The sequence below is a fragment of the Aotus nancymaae genome, unplaced genomic scaffold (genome assembly GCF_030222135.1).
Source record: "Aotus nancymaae isolate 86718 unplaced genomic scaffold, 86718_ANA_hifiasm-v0.15.2.pri h1tg000008l, whole genome shotgun sequence".
Lineage (NCBI taxonomy): Eukaryota > Metazoa > Chordata > Mammalia > Primates > Aotidae > Aotus > Aotus nancymaae.
The window spans coordinates 31,706,120-31,726,525 of record NW_026988419.1 but is presented as its reverse complement, the minus strand read 5'-3'; the positions used below and the strand labels follow the sequence as shown (position 1 = coordinate 31,726,525).

The window sequence follows — 20,406 nt, the reverse complement described above, 5'->3', positions numbered from 1 at the left end:
GTGAGGAATATGTTCCAAGACCTATGGTGGACACCTGAAACCAAAGCTAGTACTGAACCTCTATATACACTGTTTTTTCCTATACATACATACCTATGATAAAGTTTAATTTATATGGGGCACAATATGAGATCAACAACAAAAACTAATAATAAAATAGAACAATTGTAACAATATATCAGCATCACTAGTCTTGCACTTTGGGGCCATTAGATAAAACAAGGGCTATTGAACACAAACACTGAGATACAGTTGATCTGATAACCTAGAGGGCTACAAAGTAATGAATAGGAGGGAAGAATACACAGGGTGAATACGCTGGACAAAGACATGATTCACATCCTGGGTGGATTAGTGTGAGATTTTTATCACACTACTCAGGATGGCGTGCAATTTAAAACTTATGTGGTGTTTATTTCTGGAATTTTTCATTAAATATTTTCAAACTGTGGTTGACCATGGGTAACTGAAACCATGGAAAGCAGAACCATGGATTAGGGGAGGACTACTGGAATTGCACTGTTTCACAAGCTAAGCCATTCTGTCACAGGAACACCTCGCAATGAGATTTCCTTACCTGCCTGTGCAATGGCTTTCTTTTTTTTTCTTTTAGCACGTCAATGCTTTCCAGTAGATTTAGAATGTGGACCTACACATATGGAATCACTCAGCATTCTTGAGCATTCCATTTGTAGTTAAAAGAGTTTTGATCCACAACCAGTAATCTTCTGTTTCAGGAGTGAAGTCCAGGATGTAGAGAAAGCCTGAATGAGAGGCAGGAATCTAATATCAAGGCAAGAACCATGGAATTTAAGGCTAGAAACCTAAGCATGTTATTCCCAGGGCCCCAGGAATTGTCTTTTAAAGTCAGTAAAAATTCAGTAACTCACAAGTTTCGAACTTTACTCTTTATTAAAAACAGTGGAAACAGAAGATAACACTGGAATTTGCAACATCAACTTCATTGTGGAAAGTAAGTACAAGTAAACAAATAGCGTACTATTATGTAATAATAATATGATATAAAGAAGGAACAAATATGTGTGTAAGGTTACAAAGGAGACCTAGATACCATGTGCCTGCAGTTTGGCTGACTCAGCAGACAGCACTCTCAGCATGTCAGTTTCATGTTAGGGTACTCCAGGAAGAAGGAAGAAGTGTGACTTAAGAATTGGCCGGTGCAGTGGCTCACACCTGTAACCCCCAGCACTTTGGGAGGCCGAAGTAAGTGGATCACCTGAGGTCAGGAGTTTGAGACTGGCCTGGCCAACATGGTGAAACCCCATCTCTACTAAAAATACAAAATTAGCCAGGTGTGCTGGTGCATGCCTGTATGTCTAGCTACTCAGGAGGCTGAGGCAGAAGAACCGCTTGAACCCAGGAGGTGGAAGTTGCAGTGAGCTGAGATTGCACCACAGCACTCCGGCCTGGGCAACTCCGTCTCAAAAAAAAAGAAAAAAAAAAAGAATTGTACTTTGTTGCTTTTCTTTTTTACCAAAAGGCACACCATCTCTTTACCAAGGATAATGTTACATGTCTCCTGATTAATGAACTAGAGTCACTTATTGCTAATTTAGTTTATCTATTACTGGTTTCTTTCAAATATAACAACTCATTTAAACTTAAGCCTTATTATTAGTGAGAAATGTAACCACACCAAGAGAGAGTTCATGCTCTTTTGCAAATACAAGTTATTAGTGTCTCCTCATTAAATAAAATTTGTGAAATTCGGTATATAGTTGTTGGGGAGCTTTATAAATATTTTATACTATTTGCTAGCTTATTTTATTATGTATTTATTTTGAGACAGGGTCTTACCCAGGCTGGAGTGCAGTGGTGAGATCTTGGCTCACTGCAACCTCCACCTCCCAGGTTCAAGCGATTCTTGTTCCTCAGCCTCCCAGGTAGCTGGGATTTCAGGTACGTGCCACCACAACTGGCTAATTTTTGTATTTTTAGTAGAGATGGGGTTTCACCATGTTGTCCAGGCTAGTATCAAACTCCTGACCTCAGGTGATCCACCCGCCTTGGCCTCCCAAAGTGCTGGGGTTACAGGCATGAGCCACCATGTCCAGCCTATTTGCTAGTTTAATAACCTTGTGTGAAAGTTACTTAAACTCCCTGAACTCAGTTCCCTTAATGATTAAGTGTGGTTAATAATGGTACCTACCTCACTGTCATGGTATTGTGAGGATTAATCTCTGCCTGCATGGAGCCTGGTGCAGAGTAAGCACTGACGTGGTAGCTGTTGCTATGATGATGATGATGATTGCTATGCTTTTATCGAAAGCCTCCACCACCCTTGATGAAAGTAGCCATGAACATAAAAAAAGAAATACATTATTGAAATGTACAGATTTTGTAAAAATGTGTTTTTTTAAAACTACTTTTATTTTTCTGCGTTTTTATCCAGAAGTCTTAAATACACAAAAATGAGCCTCCATATAGCTGTCACTCAGCTTAAATGATGATCAATATTTTTACCACTTTTGTGTTTTCTATCCCCAGCATTATATGTCTGGAATATTTTAAAGGAAGCCTGGAAATTATGTCATTCTACCTATAATTACTTTAATATACACCTCTAATGGCAAGATTGTTTTTAAAACGTAATCATCATGCAAAATTAAAAGTAAATTCTTAAAATTATCTAATACCATATTTGAATTTCAATACTTCTTTCAGGAATGTCATTTACAGTTAAGTTGTTCAAATCAGGATCCAAACAACATCTACATATTGCATTTGTTTGTTATCTTTTGCCGTGCCCCCCCCCCGCCTTTTTTTTTTTTTTGAGAGACAGGGTCTTGCACTGTCACCCAGTCTGAAGTGCTATGACACAACCATGGCTCACTGCAGCCTTAACCTCCTGAACTGAAGCAATCCTCCCAACTCAGTATTCCAAGCTGCTAGGGCCACAGGTGCATGTCACCACACATGGCTAATCTTTTTTAGTTTTTGTAGAGATGGGGTCTAACTATGTTACCCAGGTTGATCTTGAACTCCTAGATCAAGCAATTGTCCTGCTTCGACCTGTCAAAGTATTGGTATTGCAGGCGTGAGCCACCATGCCTGGCCCTTAAGTCTTTTCATTTCTCTTCATTTTCTTCTTATTTAATGCCATTTATTTGTTAGAAAAATTTGTTAAGAGTTTTTTGTACTTCCTGATTTGACTATTTGATTCCTTGTGGTGTTACTTAACTTCTGCGTCCTCTGTGTTTCTTGTAATTTTGTTTTAGAGCTAGAAACCTTATTAGATTCAGGTTTAATTGTTTTCTTTAGTCAAAAATGCATGACAGGTGGTGCTGTATGTCCTGTTGCATTATAATAGGAGGCACATAATATCTAGATGACTCAAATTTAGTGAAGCTAAGATTGATCAGTGAGCTCAGATGGTGTTGGCCTGACCCTTTCATTGGAAAGTTCCTCATCAATCCTCCACCTAATGATTTTAGCATCCACTAATGATTGTTTTCTTAGATCATTGCATTAGAGATTGCATGACAATGATTTTCTATATCTATCCCTTCTTCTGCATTCATTAGCTAGAATTCTTCTACAAGAAAAGAATTTCCCCTCATTAAGTATTTGATAGTCTTGGAAAAATAATTTATATAGGAAATACAAAAAATACTTGATTTTTCTCCTTTATTAATATTCAGAGTAATAAGTTTGTAAACTAGAAAACTTCAAGTGACTGTTTTTGTTTAAAATTACTGTAAAGTTGTAGATTTTGCACATTCTGTGTGTTTCAATCCATTTCAGTCATTTTTTTATTATTATTTTTATTTTTTTGCTACTAAAATTTCCCATTCTTAAACCAATGGGAGTCCCTTTCAGGTTGGATTTCATATCCTTCTAACATGACTCCAGTTGGCTTAAGATGAGCCTACGACAACTTTCTTGATAACCACCTTGCTTTCTGGCAAGAAAGATATCCCAGGCACATTTGTAGAGTTCATACTCCAGACCTGGAATCTGGAACCCACCATTTCTACACAGATGTATAGCTCTTTCTTTTTAGTGGAAAATGGTATTAAGAGACCAAAATTGGAGCAGTAGGGCTGCTCATTGCTATTGAGTTGTCATTGCTTCCAGGTCTTTTTGGTTGACCACACTTTTTAAAAAAACAAATAAAAACCATAAGTTTATATTTCTAAATCAAATTTAAGAGCACATAATTTTTACTTGATTTCTTTGATTTAATATTTATGTCTATTTTCTCTCATGCTGAAAAGTTTGCTTTCCAATGACATTAGCATAATTACTCACTAGTTTTAACCTGATATATGCCTATAATAATGATGGGGTTCAGAATATGCTACCCCCAAATATGGTGCCTTGATATTTGAGAAAACAGCAGAAGCAGGAAAGTCATTCTCATCTTCCCATCTTCCTCTCATCCCTTCTCCCTTAAAGCAGGTCATAAAATCTAGTTGACTTCCCTCTAAAGTAGGTCATAAGACCTCAACTCCAGAGATAAGTTTCTTATACCCAATAGAAAGGAATATCCTTATCCTTGAAGACACAGAGACACCAAGAATAATCTGAACAAACAGGTCTCGCTAGGTTCTCCCCAGTTTCTTGCCATTAGATCAGACCCTTTTGTCCTCCAATCATGTTTCTTCACAATTATCCACTTTTCTTCATCAAGCTTAGCACAAAAATACAGATTTCCCTGTTTCTTTGGGTCTTCATTTCTGAAGGCTCCTGTGTTGTGTAAACTTGCATTAAGTAAATTTGCATGCTTCTCTCTTGTTAATCTGTCTGTTGCTATATGAATGTCATCCATGAAGCTAGAGATGGGTGAAGAATCTTTTTTCCTGTACAATAGATTTAAAATAATAGTAATAATACTGCTACTATTGGCAAGGTTACTACTACTGCACTTTTTCATTTGTTATTTTTATTTTTTGGGATGGGGGTCTCACTATGTTGCCCAGGCTGGCCTCCAACTCCTGGGCTCAAGCAATCCTCCCACCTTGGCCTCCCAGAATGTTGAGATTACAGGTGTAAGCCAACATGCCTGGCCCTGACTACACCTTATTTACCTTCATTTCTTTGCCACCAAAGGTAATATACTATAAATATTGTTCTGCATTTTGCTTTTTTAACTTAATATATTTTGGTGATCACTCCATGTCATTATATATAGATCTCCTTTCTTTTAACAGTTGCATATTACTCCATTGTGTGGACATATATGAATTCTCTAATGTCATTAAATAATAAGTGAATCATTTTCAATGTTTATGACATAGATTTTACATTATTTCTCATATCTGTTGAATGCTGTGATAATCAACATGTTCTAGAAATGTTATATTTGGCTAAATTTAATAAAGACAGATTGCAAAGATTGGAAAAAAATGGCCAACTCTTTAGTAGTTCAAAATCAATAGTAGTTTGAATTCACACCACTTGAGAAAGGAAAAAGAACTCCAAAAATGTGGTGGGTGGAGAAGCTAGCCTGAAATGATCAGTAACCTAAAATTTTTACTGCCAATTTTAAAACTGCCTACCATTTGTCGTCACACAAATTCCCTGAAAACAGAGCCTGGAGCAAAAGGGGTGTGGTTGTAGGGGCAGTTTGTACAATCCTAGGGAAGTAGAAATGAGGAGAAGGAGAAAGTAAATTACCAGGATTATTAGGTTGGTGCAAGAGTAACGGTGGTTTTTGCCATTGAAAATAATGCAAAACTGTAACTGCTTTTGCATCAACCTTATAAATGGAAGATCTTTTTCCCTTTACTTATCTCTCTCTCTCTCTCTCTCTCTCTCTCTCTCTCTCTTGCTCTCTTTCTCTCTCTCTCCCTCTTTCTTTTTTTTAATTTTTTTTTTATTGCATTTTAGGTTTTGGGGTACATGTGAAGAACATGCAAGATTGTTGCATAGCTACACACGTGGCAGTGTGATTTGCTGCCTTCCTCCCTTCCTCCCCTTCACCTATATCTGGCATTTCTCCCCATGCTATCTCTCCCCAACTCCCCACCCCCCGCTGTCCCTCCCCTATTTCCCCCCAACAGACCCCAGTGTGTAGTGCTCCCATCCCTGTGTCCATGTGTTCTCATTGTTCAACACCCGCCTATGAGTGAGAACATGTGGTGTTTGATTTTGTGTTCTTGTGTCAGTTTGCTGAGAATGATGGTTTCCAGGTTCATCCATGTCCCTACAAAGGACACGAACTCATCGTTTTTGATGGCTGCATAATATTCCATTGTGTATATGTGCCACATTTTCCCTGTCCAGTCTATCATCGATGGGCATTTGGGTTGGTTCCAGGTCTTCGCTATTGTAAACTGTGCTGCAGTGAACATTCATGTGCATGAAGAGAGAGGTCTCACTCTTTTGCCCAGGATAGGGTGCAGTGATGTAATCATATCTCACTGCAACCTCAAATTCCCAGGCTGAAGCAACACTCCCACAATGGGTCACATTTCTGAGCTGATCTCAACTCCACAACAAATATCTCTGGTTTCCCAATGGTGGAAGGGCACTCCACGGAACTTCCTGCAGTTCTAGGTTGTGTCACCTGACCCTTGCAAGCAGTTGCTACAGAAGCCTGAGCTTCTTGGGCTCTTGGTCTATTTAGGCTGGTGGGGAAGCACAAGAGTCTCTCCTTGTTAGTCAGCGTCACATGTGGGGGCTCCTTGTCCTATGATGGGGGGAGGTAGTAGCAACAATGAGTGTGCTTCAAGACCCCAGGAATGGCCTCTCTTGCTATGATGGTGACCAGGCTGCTAAGGTTGGTGCAGCCAAGTCAACCTGGAGCAGTTCACAAACTGAGCCTAATGTACAATGCTAAATGAAATTGTCTACGTCTTCTGTCCTTCAGAAATCTTTCAGAACAAAAGTTATTTCTGACACAGAGCAAGAAAACATCTTAAGAAGTCATCAGATATTTTTCCTTGGCTTTAAACAAGACCATAAAGCCAGTGTGGTGGCGCACGCCTGTGGTCCCATCTATTTGGGAGGCAGAGGTGGGATAATTGCTTGAGCCCAGGAGTTCTAAGCAGGTACACAGTGCATGCCTGTGAATAGCTCCTGCACTCCAGCCTGAGCCAGAAGCAAGACCCTGTCTCTGGAAGAAAAGAAAAAAAAGGAGCTCATTCTAGTATCTAAACATAGTAATTTATACCTTTAATAATCAGGCTAGAAAGGGTGCAGTGGCTCACGCCTGTAATCTCAGCACTTTGAGAGGCCTGGGCGGGCGGATCACAAGGTCAGGAGATCGAGACCATTTTGGCCAACATAGTGAAACCCCATCTCTACTAAAAATACAAAAATTAGCCAGGTGTGGTGGCACGTACCTGTAGTCCCAGGTACTGGGGAGGCTGAGGCAGGAGAATTGCTTGAACCCGGGAGGCGGAGATTGCAGTGAGCCGAGATTGTGCCACTGCATTCCAGACTGTGACAGAGTGAGACTCTGTCATCCAAAATGATAATAATAATAATCATCATCATCATCATCATCATCATCAGGCTATAGGGTAGTGCTGTGGCTCATGCCTGAATTCCCAGCACTTTGGGAGGCAGGAGGATCACTTGACCCTAGGAGTTGGAGACCAGGATAGGAAACATAGTGAAACCTCTATCTGTACAAACAATTAAAAAAATTATCCAGGAATCAGGGCATGCACCCCCAGTTCCAGCTACTTGAGAAGCTGTAGGAGGAATGCTTGAAGCCAAGAGTTGGAGACCAGTCTGGGCAACATAGTGAAACCCTGTGACTATGCAAAATAATGAGCTAGGTGCCATGGCACAGGCCTGCAGTCCTACCTACTCAGAAGGCTGAGATGGGAGGATCACTTGAGCCCAGGAGGCTGAGGCTGCAGTGAGCCATGATCGCCCGGCTGGATTCCAGCCTGGGAGACAGAGTGAGACTGTTTTCAAAAACAAAAATGCGAGAAACGTCATTGTAAACTTGATCTGGAACATAACTTGTATGTGATGAAATTCACAATCTTTTAGGAAGAAATTAGCATTTACGATAAAATGTATTATAGTTATGTTATTATAAATTTGAATGTTGTTCAATATTCTGAGAAACTAGCTTCTCACTCTCTCAGTTGTCAGTGTAATGGTCTTTAAGCCAAGTATTCTTCCTTTTCTTCTTTGTTTTTCACTAAATATCTCTAATTTGATTGAATCTTGGAATTGGCTAAAGTCTCTTGTGGCAATTTTGAAATGAAAAAATACATGCTCCTAATTAAATTAAACATTTTTAAAAAACCATCATGAGATCCAAATATCAAATATTCATAAATATTGTTGTGATAATAGACATGAGTCTTATTTTTTTTCCCTTAATAATGATTGTTTCTATATTCTCCATTCTGTCTCACTCTATGATTAGTACATTATAGTGGCAATAATCTTAGGAGTCTAGCAGGGAAAAATGCTATGTTTGAAGACTACAGACTGCAAACCAATTTGAGCCAGATTCCTTGACATGTCTCCTATTAATATTGTACTTTACATATAATAAACATTAATTACATATATGTTGAAGGAAGAAAGTATTTCATTCAGACCCCTTTCTCTCCATCACCATTGGCTAATATCATCATCTGTATGTTTAAGAAGAACAGAGGTGCTCACCACATAGTTTTTGAATAAATGAATGAATGGCAATACTTCTAAGACTATTAGATACATTATTGCTTGAAGGCAAAGGGATGGAGTAGATATCTTCAACCTTCTTCCTGTTTTATGATTCTGTGGTTTCTTTGACTACTAAAAGTTAGCTACGTAGCAAATTTGTTTTAAAGTCTGAAAACCAAAATGCTTGCAGATAAAAGGCAGGGAGAAAATATTCCTCAATGTGTCCAGCTTAGCACCAGGAAAACCTAATATTAAACCTAACATCACTATCAATGATATCATATAAATATCATTACATAGATAAGCAATGTCAATCCCAAAAACTACATATACCAATAGCACTAACTTGTGGCCAGAACAACAACCTTAACTGTGCCAAATTTTATTCTATTCAATATCAGCTGCCTCGTTTTCAGTGGTGCACATCTGACTGCAAGCAATTCCTTTCTGATGTAGAGTTTCTTGCACTGATAAGGAAAAACTGCTGAAGTCATGAGGCTGCTCCAGGCAGAGCCCTCATGTGAGTCATATGAAAGCTCCACACTGCTGACCTCTGGCAAAAAGGGAGGAAGGAGGATAGGAGAGGCAGAGGGGGAGAGGTTCAAGCGCGAGTTTTCTCCTTGAACCTAGAAGATTATGGGTCAAGAGCTGTGTGCAAAGACTGTACAGCCTGGATGCAGCTGCTATCGTTGTTCAGAGGGAGGTGAGGCACACAGCTGTCGGAGGAGTCAGGCTGAGACCATGGAGTCTGCATTCAAGGTATTTGTATCCCAGGAGGAGAGCATCTTTCTCTATTGATAAACCAAGGAGTTCAGACACTCCCTTTTTGTTAGCAGGGTCTGATTCTTCTGCGGTAGGTCTAAACCAATAAAATGAAAATTCTATTAAAGTCACAGAAAATTTATGACTGTAGTTATCAAATTTGGGGAATTTCTTGTAAACCAAAAGGGAAAAATAATCCTTGGCTTTGGGCTGCACGAAACTCACTTGGCTTGAAATCGAGAAAGTAGTTCTCTTGAAATCTCTAAGGTCCTAAATTACGGAGCTGAAACTTAAAAGGCAAGCTGCAGTATTGGTTGGTATGCTATGGATTCGAAACTGTCATAATTAGTTCATGATTATTAGCAATGCCATACTAGATTATTCCCCTATGGCAATAAATTAAGTGCACATGAAAAAAAAAGCCCAAGTTAAACAGAAAAAACTTGAAAAACATCCATCCAAGAGGTTTAGGTTAACCTAAAAGTTAAAGACATATTTTTAGGTGAAGAAAGACTGTAATATTTCAGAAGTTGATACCATTATGGTCTTTTTCAGGGGTCTTTCAAGAAAAGTGCCTTTTGGGGGTGTAGAAAGCTTAGAAAACATTTGAAGAGTGAAAATGAGGCAAATGAAGAAAATATGGTTTTGCCAGGCACTGAATCTTTACTTTGCATAAATTTTATTTCTGCTCTTTCTTTTTTCTCTAGCTAACAGACCTAAAAGAAGCATCATGTTCCATGACTTCATTTCACCCCAGGGGACTTCAGGCTGTCCGTGCCCAGAAGTTCAAGAGTAAAAGGCCACGGAGTAACAGTGATTCTTTTCAGGAAGAGGATCTGAGGCAGGGTTTTCAGTGGGTGAGTGAGCAGCTGATGTTGATCAAGAAGAATTTAATGTGTGCTTGTCTAGGGAGGCCGGCCCTTACTTCCAGGGCAATTATTGAGCGAGCCTTCCCAAGTCTGCTCTGGCAATGCTGTCTAATTTCCCTGGGGGAAAAAAGTCAACACTAAAAAAAGTGCTCTTTCTCTCTTCCCTCTCACCCGCCCCTTTTCCCTATTCCCCTTAAGCAGAGGAAGAGCCTCCCTTTTGGGGCAGCCTCATCTTACTTGAACTTGGAGAAGCTGGGTGAAGGTTCTTATGCTACAGTTTACAAGGGGATTAGCAGGTGAGTGACACATAGCTGGGAGAGACTCTAGAGATGAGGGTCCCACCCCCATCATTTCACATTATAAAGCCAAGTGAGACATCATAGAAGTTCATAGCATTGAGGACCTGTGCAAGACACCACAGCCAATAGGGAGAGAGACATGATGACTTAAATAGCCTTGAAAGAAAAACAAACCTGCCCTGCTTTAATTAAAATCAGCCCTCTTAAATGTTTATCAGCCTTTCCTCTCTTGTATTCGATTCAAAGAAAATGGACTTTCTCTACTACTGACCCAAAGAATAATTACCACTCTTCAGGCTGGTGGGAAGCACAGTTGGTAAAGTGTCTCTAACAGGTTTTTTATATCCCTCCCTAAATCACAATGACAGAGGTTTGCAATGGCAACCTGGAGTTTGCAGCTTCATTCCTCCACCTGCCCTTTGTAGAAGAAATTGAAGTTGGTTTCTGCAAATTATGGTACATGCAAAAATGATAAATCCTAGATTTTCTACACTTGCAAAATACACAAAATGTCTAGAGAATAAAAAGACTGCTTATCCAAAAGCTAAGTACTCATTTTGGTAAATAACAAACTTTGTTAAATATATATAAAAGATCCATGAATTCCTCTGTCTTTTAGTTAAGGTGGGAAAGTTGGAAGGTTGTTTCTTTAATTTATGTTACTCCAATAGAGAAAAATAATGGCTCACTAGTGGTTAAATATTAATTTTAGAAACATAACGTAGCTGATCCGATTGCAGTGGTGTCTACAACTATTTGTCACAACCAGTTCTCCCACTGCTTCACTTAACTGGCCAAAAAAAAAAAGAAAAAAAAGAAAAATTTTACATAAATACTACAAGACTAAATATTATTTATCTTAATATTTATGTTATTATTATTTTTACTTGTTAAAACAAGATTGCAGGGGAAATACAATTTTATTTTATGTTATTTATTTATTTATTTTGAGATGGAGTCTCACTCTGTCACCCAGGCTGGAGTGCAGTGGCACCATCTCAGCTCACTGCAACCTCTGCCTCCTGGGTGCAAGTGATTCTCCTGCCCCTGGTCCTTTATACTTTCTTAATCTTTTTTAGTCATGGTGTACTTTAACTTTTTTTTTTTTAATGCTGAGAATATCTGCAATAAAGGATGACATTTCATTTTATTCTGAGGTTCCTTATATCAATTTGGCCAAGGTAACTGTTTCAAGGTGGCTCAGAACTGGGGCACCCTAGAACATGCTCCAATACATGGGTACCATGGACCCTTCTGATCTTCGCTTCTGAGTTCTGACCTGATTGTTACGCACAGACATTTCCAGCCCAACGTTTACACAGAACTCACTTCTCTTTTCTTCTAGTTACTGTATATTTTCTTTTTCATTTAACTCTTTATCTATTGGGAATTTATATTGTATATTCACAATCATCCCAGCTCTGTTTATTAGATTTTCTTTTCTCTGATAGTTTGAAATGCCACCATGATTATATATTAGATCTCATGAATACTTGAAATTGTTACTGTTCTAATCTTTTTAAAATCATGTTTCTTTGATCTATCTTTTCTTCTATTTGTGCTGTATGATTTTAATTATTGTGGCTTTAGAATATATCAAAACTCTAAATTAGAGAATTATTGACATCTTTGCACTATTAGATTTTCTTTTCTTTTTTTTTTTTTCTTTTTTTCTTGAGATGGAGTTTCGCTCTTGTTGTCCAAGCTGGAGTGTAATGGCACGATCTCAGCTCACCACAACCTCCGCCTCCCAGATTCAAGTGATTCTCCTGCCTCAGCCTCCCGAATAGCTGGGATTACAGGCATGCACCACCACGCCTGGCTAGTTTTGTATTTTTAGTAGAGACAGGGTTTCTCCATGTTGGTCAGGCTGGTCTCGAACTCTCAACCTCAGGTGTTCCATCCGCCTTAGCCTCCCAAAGTGCTGGGATTGCAGGTGTAAGCCACTGCACCCAACCTATTTTCTAATACAAATATCCTGTAAATAGCTAATACAACAGTCCCTGGAATGGTCATTGTACAAGACCCCATAAAATCCCTACCCTTCATCCCCCAGCACACACTCAGCTCCTCCCTGTCCTCATCTCCTTCTACTCTCCCGCTCCAATGCCAGGACTGCTCCTGCCTCAGTCAAGGACTTTTAACTTGCTGTTCCCTCTGCCTGGAGCTGCCGTCCACTGTTCATGCACACAGCTGACTCCTACCCTACGTCAGATTCCCAGTTCAAGTGTTACCTTATTTATAAAACTGTAGTCACAGCTACCCAGGAGGCTGAGACAGGAGAATTGCTTGAACCTTGGAGGCAGAGGTTGCAGTGAGCTGAGATCAGTGACACTGCACTCCAGCCTGGGCAACAGAGTGAGACTCTGTCTCAAAAAAAAAAAAAAAGAAAAGAAAAAAAGAAAAAAGAAAGAAAGTATAAAGCATTTTCTATTATATTTACCAAAAAACTTTTTGCAGGAGTTGGGGGAGAATTTCACAGAACCATGTTCTGAGGAAAATACTTATATCATAAAACTTTTAAACAAAATTTCAAAGACATGATAAGGCAAACAAAAGAAACTGGGGGAAAGCATATGCAAAATAGTTGAATAAAAAGATGGGCAAATCGGCAAATCACGAGAAAAACCGAAAAATCCATAAACTTATGAAAAGTCAGTTTCACATATGATTAAAGAAATATAAATTAAAACGTGTTATGATAAACCTTTTTACCTTTCAAATAGGCCAAACATATGAAGATAAAAGCAAAAAGCAAACCCACACAATAGGGCTATGTCAAAGGGACACAGGAGCCACTGAAAGCACTTCCAAAGGACAAAGCTGCAAACATTTGAGCAACAAAATAAAGTGTATTAAATTATAACCCAATGGATAAAATAAATATCTATGAGTCCATACTGATATAGATAAATGATTCAAAAAACTAACAAATGGGAGAGAAGAAACAAGTCTCTCATGCCAAATAAATACAAATAATTTATGTAGATAAGACACCTTCAAAGAGGTGCACCATAACTCTCTACTTCTTAAGTGTGGGCCATTCATAGTGGCATTTATCTAAAAGTACTGTATGTAAAGGGGAGAGAAAGAATAAGTTTATAATGGAGAAACCTGACCAACACTCTCTTAGGGGACTAAGGTCAACATCAAAAGTCATAAATCATGATGATGGTATACACTCTTAATATGATGTGATAAAGATGGCACTTTACCTCCCCCAAACCCATAACCCAGTCTAATCATAAGAAAAATGTCAGAAAAGTTCCAAGAGAGGGGTGTCCTACCCAATACTTGACTAGTACACCTCAAAGCTGTCAAGGTCATCAAAAACAAAATCTAGGAAACTGCCACAGTCAAGAGGAGCCTAAGGAGCCAGGACAGCTAAATGTAATCCTGAATGGGATCCTGAACCAAAAAATAAAAAAGACATAGGTAAAAACTAAAGAAATCCTAATAAACTATGGACTTTAGTTAGTAATAATGTGCCAGTCTTCGTTCATTAATTATAACAAATGTACCATATTAATGTAAGATGTTAACAATAGAGGAAACTAGACGGGAGATATATGGGAACTTTCTGTACTGCATTCTCAATTTTTCTAGAAATCTAAAACTGTTCTAAAAAGTGAAGTCCAAAAGCCCCCATAACAATACTTGCCCCATGTTGGTGAGGGAGTGGGAAAATGGCCAGTCTCACGACCAGTTACTGTGCCATTACTCCATGAGACAGTTTGGGAACACGAGTGCAAATCAATACAGACATGTGCACTGTGTACTCTTGGATTCAGCAATTCTGCCTCTACTTTAAGGAAATAATTGGGGCTTTGTGAAAAGATTTGTCAACAAGTATGTTCATCATGGTATTTTTATGATAGCCCAAAGCTAGAAAGAATTGAAAGGCATTTGAAATTGGCTAAATACATTGTAGTATATGAAATGTTACAGCATTATTCAATATCGGATTGTACAAGAATGAACTGTAAGAGAAAAGTTACATGGAGGAAGAAAGGTTACTAACAATATGATTTTAATCCCACTGTATTAAAAACAATGATTTATACCTGCATTAAAGTCTTCTCTGTTCTCAGCACTTAGCTCATATCATGAATAAAATGATGAATAAGGGGATAGTAGGAGGAAATGAAGAGAAAGAGAGAGATAATGGTGCGGCCTGGGAAGATCAGGTAGCACTTAGAAGGCTACTGCAAGAATTTGGCTTTTATTCTGAGTAAAATGTGGGGATGTGATGGCTTTTGAACAGAAAAGTGACTTGTCCTGATTGTCATTTAAAAAGCATGTCTCAGCCAGGCGCAGTGGCTCACGCCTGTAATCCCAGCACTTTGGGAGGCTGAGGTGGGTGGATCATGAGGTCAGGAGATTGAGACCATCCTGGCCACATGGTGAAACCCCATGCCTACTAAAATACAAAAAATTAACAGCATGGTGGCACATGCCTGTAGTCCCAGCTACTCAGAAAGCTGAGGCAGGAAAATCGCTAGAACCTGGGAGCCAGAGGTTGCAGTGAGCTGAGATCGTGCCACTGCACTCCAGTCTGGGCAACAGAGTGAGACTCTGTCTCAAAAAGGAAAAAAAAGAAGAAGAAGAAGAAGAAGAAGAAGAAGAAGAAGAAGAAGAAGAAGAAGAAGAAGAAGAAGAAGAAGAAGAAGAAGAAGAAGAAGAAGAAGAAGAAGGGGAAGAAGAAGAAGAAGAAGACCACTACAATAAGTCAGATGAAAAATAATAATATGCTCCAAATTTTCTATAATAAACATATATATATCTCACTTTAGTAAAGAGGGAAAATGCTTAGATATATGTATGTTACATATGTATTTATAGATATTAAACTTTCTATTTTGAGAAAATTTTAGATTTATATGCTAGAATATATTTTGAAGTAAAATTGCTTTTATTAAGCCATCTTTGGTATAAGTTGCTGCTTTGAACCACCTCAATAAGTGTCTGCCCCTCAATCCCTGTCTTCTAGAATAAATGGACAACTAGTGGCTTTAAAAGTCATCAGCATGAATGCAGAGGAAGGAGTCCCATTTACAGCTATCCGAGAAGGTAAGAACAGCAGAAATGAACCCAATAGGTCTCTTTTGAGTCCTTGATTTGGTAAAAAATGCATTGCATTGATTCGTTCAGCATCTATTTTTGATTCTTCTAGAATACTGTAATTACATTTTTACTTTTCATACAAGTTTTTCAGGAGCATTTGTATTGCTATTTTATTACTTAATTTTGAAGAAATTGAGATTTAAAACTATTATATCACTTGACCAAAACTATGAGTTCACTGAGCAAGGACTAATACTTTCCATGTGTTTGGCCTCATCTAGGTGCTAAGGCTATACCTATATAACCTCAGAAAATTCCTATAAAAGAGAAAATATATAATCACACAAATTCTTACTGGGAAATTTGTCTGAACATAATGTGTTATTTAGCTAGCACTTGGAGAATTTCCAGAAGAGATGCATTTTTATTGTTCTGCCTGTATTTTTTCTGTGCCCTGCAAGTGGGTGAGGAACCTGGTTTCAAAAGGACTTGGGTTTGCAGCATAGGTCCACCAATCACTAGTGGTATGATGTTGGGTAGATTACCTAACTATGACTCAGTTTATTGCAGAAAGTGGATAATAATAGTACCTATTTAATGGAGTTGTTATGAGGATTCAACGAGAATATGTATATAAAGCACTTATTACAGAGTCTATTTTTCAGAGTTCAACAAATGTTGGCTATTATTACTCCATTATTACTTCTTTCCCTGGCTAATGTCTTATTTACCACTAAGATGACAGGATTGCTATGCATTTCAGCAAAATTCCAGAGAAATGGCACTTCCCTGGACTTACTTTCTCCACTTTTAACTACTTCTCTTCTCTTCTTTACTGAGCACATACTATATGCAGAGTATGCTGCTAGATGCTGTGAAGGATGAGAAGAGAAACCCATATATTTGTTCTGTCATTTGCAGTCTTAACAGAGCACATGATTCAAGTTACAAGTATATAAAATACATTATAAACTAAGATGAGAACAAGTTAGTCTCAGTGTGACTGACGGAGTCCGTTGATTTTGATCTGAGCTTGGAAGGATGGGTTATGCAAACAGGCATGGAAAAAGCAATTCTGAAAATGAGTTTATAACTGAATTTGATACCCTTTTCAAAAGTCTTTCAGAGCCCCTGGGAAATACATCATTTTGAATTTAATTGGAAGGGCCAAATGGGCTATTGGTTTAGCCAGAGATTCATCCTGGTAGGATCAGGTGCATTCTGGGAGAAGGCATGGTTTTAAGTGTTTAATATAATGGAAACTGCATTTACTAATGTACTTATTAATGGTCTCCATTAAAGGATGATCAGATTTGGAAAGAGATGTATGGATAGGTTAAAGAGTATTTGTGAACATAATAGAAATTCCCTGGTCACCCGCATAAGGGGAAGGTCTCCTTTGTGAGCTTGAGTTTGCCAATTGCTTAAGACTGGCTTTGCTCAGATACTGCACACAGCCAAGTTTTTCAGGCTGACATTTAACTGTAACAGTGAAACCTTTTGCCAGGTTTGCTAACAGATGGTTCTCAGCATGGTTCAGAAAAGCTGGATCCGTTTTGTTCTATATGCTAAATGTTTCTTTCATTGCATATTTACGGAGAAATTGCCTTCTCCATCACAGGTGTTTACAATTATATTTAGTATTCAACTGTGGGCTTTCTTGGTTTGTTTTATGGACTTTCCTTACCCAATGCTTTGCTTGTGTAATATTAAAAACCACAAAAGGATTTCTGACACATTGGAGGTTGTTAGGCATCCAATTTCCAACAAGGATTGTTTCTTTTTACACCAGTGTAAAAGCTTGGAGCCCTTGTTAAAAAAAAAAAAAAAAAAAAAAAAAAAAAAAAAAAGCCCTCTCCCCTCAAGAAGATATGAGGCTTCATTTGAAAACTTTGGCACTGTCCCATTTTTCCTATAAGAACTTTAAGGATGTGAGACCAGGGAGACAGGAGGTTAAATGAGAAGGCCTGGAAGGCAAAATAAGAACAGCTGGAGTTCATTAGTTAAAATCCACAGTCACTAGCTGAAAAGGCAACCTAAAGGCATGTGCAGGAAAACTGAACAAGTAATGCAGCCTTCTTTAAAAAGCCTTGAAGCAGGAATTACTTTTCCTGAACAATTTGGATGCCCTGATGGTATAGCAACCAAAGATTTATTAAGTATGATTTCACTACATATACGGTCTCTTTCTATACAGGTAGAATACATGCAGCAATTTACTAGTCTGGTCATTTGGAATATTATTTTCATTTGAACTTAACATGTGATATGAAATTCACAAAAGTATAAACAGCACTAAGGGAAATATATCTTAATACATGTGTCAGGTGCTTTTCATACTTATTTTAACCCTCTTAACAACCTTTAGAGATAGATATTATTAACATTATTCCACAATATGATGGTGATGGTGATTCAAACCAAATCTCTCTGATTCAAAAATTCATATGCTTTCTATACATCTACTCTAGAAATAATTATTTAGTGCCCACTAAGACCAGGCACTCTGCTTACTGCTAGATACACAGCAATACACAAAATAGACATGTTCCCTACCACCCTCATTCCTTTGCTAATTAAGAAAAGCAGAAGCCTTCATAGTACCTTAGAAATTTCTCATAATTGACTCTAGAATTGTATTTTAAGTGTTTATTTTTACAACTAGGAGAAAACACTTTCATTTGAATAGGCTAATGTGTTATGTTTTTACATAGAACAACATTTCTTAGTTTTCTGAAACTATGTAGCCATATCTTTAAAATGTGCATTGTTTAAAATATTTTTGTTTAAGTGGTCGGCTTTTGGTTTAAACTGAAGACTTTCAGCCTGTTAATAGCATTTTTCTTAGTAAGGAGTTGTATAACTAATCTTTTTTGAGGACCAGGCATATGACATAATGTCCCCCTTCCTCTACATGATACTTTTTAAAAAACCTTTATACTAATCCTGGAAAGTAAAATGTGCTATTTTTGTTGTAGAGATAAAGGAATTCCAGCCTCAGAGACATTAAGTAACTTGTCTGAGGTCGCAGAGATAGTAATCAGAGTTGTTAGAATCCATATCTATTCTATTTTAAATCCTTTCTACTTTATTATGATGAATTTGGAAATGCTTGATTAAAGTATTTATTGTTTAGCAACAGCAAAAATAAAAATAGAAATCCATTTTTTATTATACATTTTGTATAAACATTAAGGAAAATGCAGAAGTATTTTTTTAATCTTTTAGATTCAAGGGGTACATGTCTAGGTTTGTTACATGAGTATATTGCATGATACTGAGGTGTCCCATCACCCAAATAGTGACTATAGTACCTGATAGGTAATTTTCCAACCCATATCCCTCTCCCCTTTTGGAGTCCCCAGTTTGATGTCTATTATTCCCATCTTATGTCTGTGTGTACCCAGTACCCCTCTTATTAGCTCCCACTTGTAAGTGAGAACGTGTGGTATTTGGTTTTCTGTTCCTGTGTTAATTCACTTAGGATAATGGCCTCCATCTGCATCCACACTGCTGCTAAGGACATGATTTTGTTCTTTTTTTTTTTTTGGCTATGTAGTATTTTTATGGCACCAGTGTACCAAATTTTATTTATCCAATCCACAACTGATGGGCATGTAGGTTGGTTCCATGTCTTTGCTATTGTGAATAGTGCTGTGACGAACATAAAAATCTAGGTGTCTTTTTGGCAGAACAATTTATTTTCCTTTGGGTATATACCCAGTCCTCCATTACTGGGTCAAATAGTAATTTCGTTTTTAGTTTTTTTGAGGTAGGAGGTGGGACTTGACTCCAAAAGCAGGCTTGAACACTAAACCAAATTTAGGACTAGCCAAAACAGGGCCTGGGTGGAGGCAGCTTTCCAAAAGACACACCCACCAGTGTGCTATGTCAGTTTACCATTGCCATGGCAACACCTGAAAGTTACCACCGTTTCCCATGGCAACAACCCAACAACCTAGAAATACCACTCTGTTCCTAAAACTTTCTGCATAAACTACCCCTTAATTTGTATATATGTAAAAGTAGGTATAAATATAACTGCAGAGCTACCTCTGAGCTGCTACTCTGGGCACACTGCCTATGGGGTAGCCCTGCTCTGCAAGAAGCAATACACCTGCTTGCTGCTGCTGCACATTGCTACTCCAATAAAAACTGCTGTCTAATACCACTGGCTAACCCTTGAATTATTTCCTGGGTGAAGCCAAGAACTCTCCCAAGCTAAGTGCAAGTCTTTGGGCTTGCCTGCCCTGCCTCACTTTAAGAAATTTCCAAACTGTTTTCCACAGTGGCTGAACTAATTAATGTTCCTACCCACAGTATATAAGCATTCCCTTTTCTTCTGAAGCTTACCAACATCCTTTAATTTTTTACTTTTAAATAACAGCCTTTTTGACTGGTGCGAAATGGTATCTCACTGGTTTTTTTGCATTTCTCTGATGATTTGTGATGTTGAGCATTTTTTTCACATTTGTTGGCCACTTTTGTGTCCAGAAAAAGTATTTTAAAGAAAATAACATATCATGTTGTATATTCATCAATTCTGATTCCATCATTGATTCTATAGTGCCGGTAATTGCAGTGTTTAAATTAGAAATAGTGTCAGCTAAGAATCTTTTAAGATCATTCTCTAGTGGAAAAACATTGCAAAGTAATGACTCCCAATCCATATATGATAAAACTGAGCCAAAAATAGGCTAAGGAGCCTCCCTAAGGTCATACAACGAAGCAGGGGAGGAGGCTGATTAGAACCTCTGAACTGCCAATGACCACAAATAGTCTAGGGTACGCCTGGTTGACAGAAAGTC

At 38.1% G+C, this 20,406-nt stretch overlaps 1 protein-coding gene across 7 annotated transcripts in view; it reads left to right on the top strand.

Moving 5' to 3' along the window:
- CDK15 (cyclin dependent kinase 15) overlaps window positions 1-20,406 on the top strand; it is a 101,892-nt gene that overhangs the window by 4,113 nt on the left and 77,373 nt on the right. For 3 of the 7 annotated variants that reach the window (XR_002477957.2, XM_012446354.2, XM_012446352.2), the window contains exons 1-4: window positions 9,169-9,363; window positions 10,074-10,223; window positions 10,434-10,531; window positions 15,525-15,604. Coding sequence is in view for 6 of the 7 variants with exons in the window: in XM_012446354.2 (XP_012301777.1) it covers window positions 9,241-9,363; window positions 10,074-10,223; window positions 10,434-10,531; window positions 15,525-15,604 (451 nt within the window). In the remaining variant the exon portion in view is untranslated. Of the gene's footprint in view, window positions 1-922; window positions 974-9,155; window positions 9,364-10,073; window positions 10,224-10,433; window positions 10,532-15,524; window positions 15,605-20,406 lie in introns of those variants that run through there. The other 4 variants (XM_012446355.2, XM_012446353.2, XM_012446356.2 and 1 more) reach the window with 3 other exon arrangements.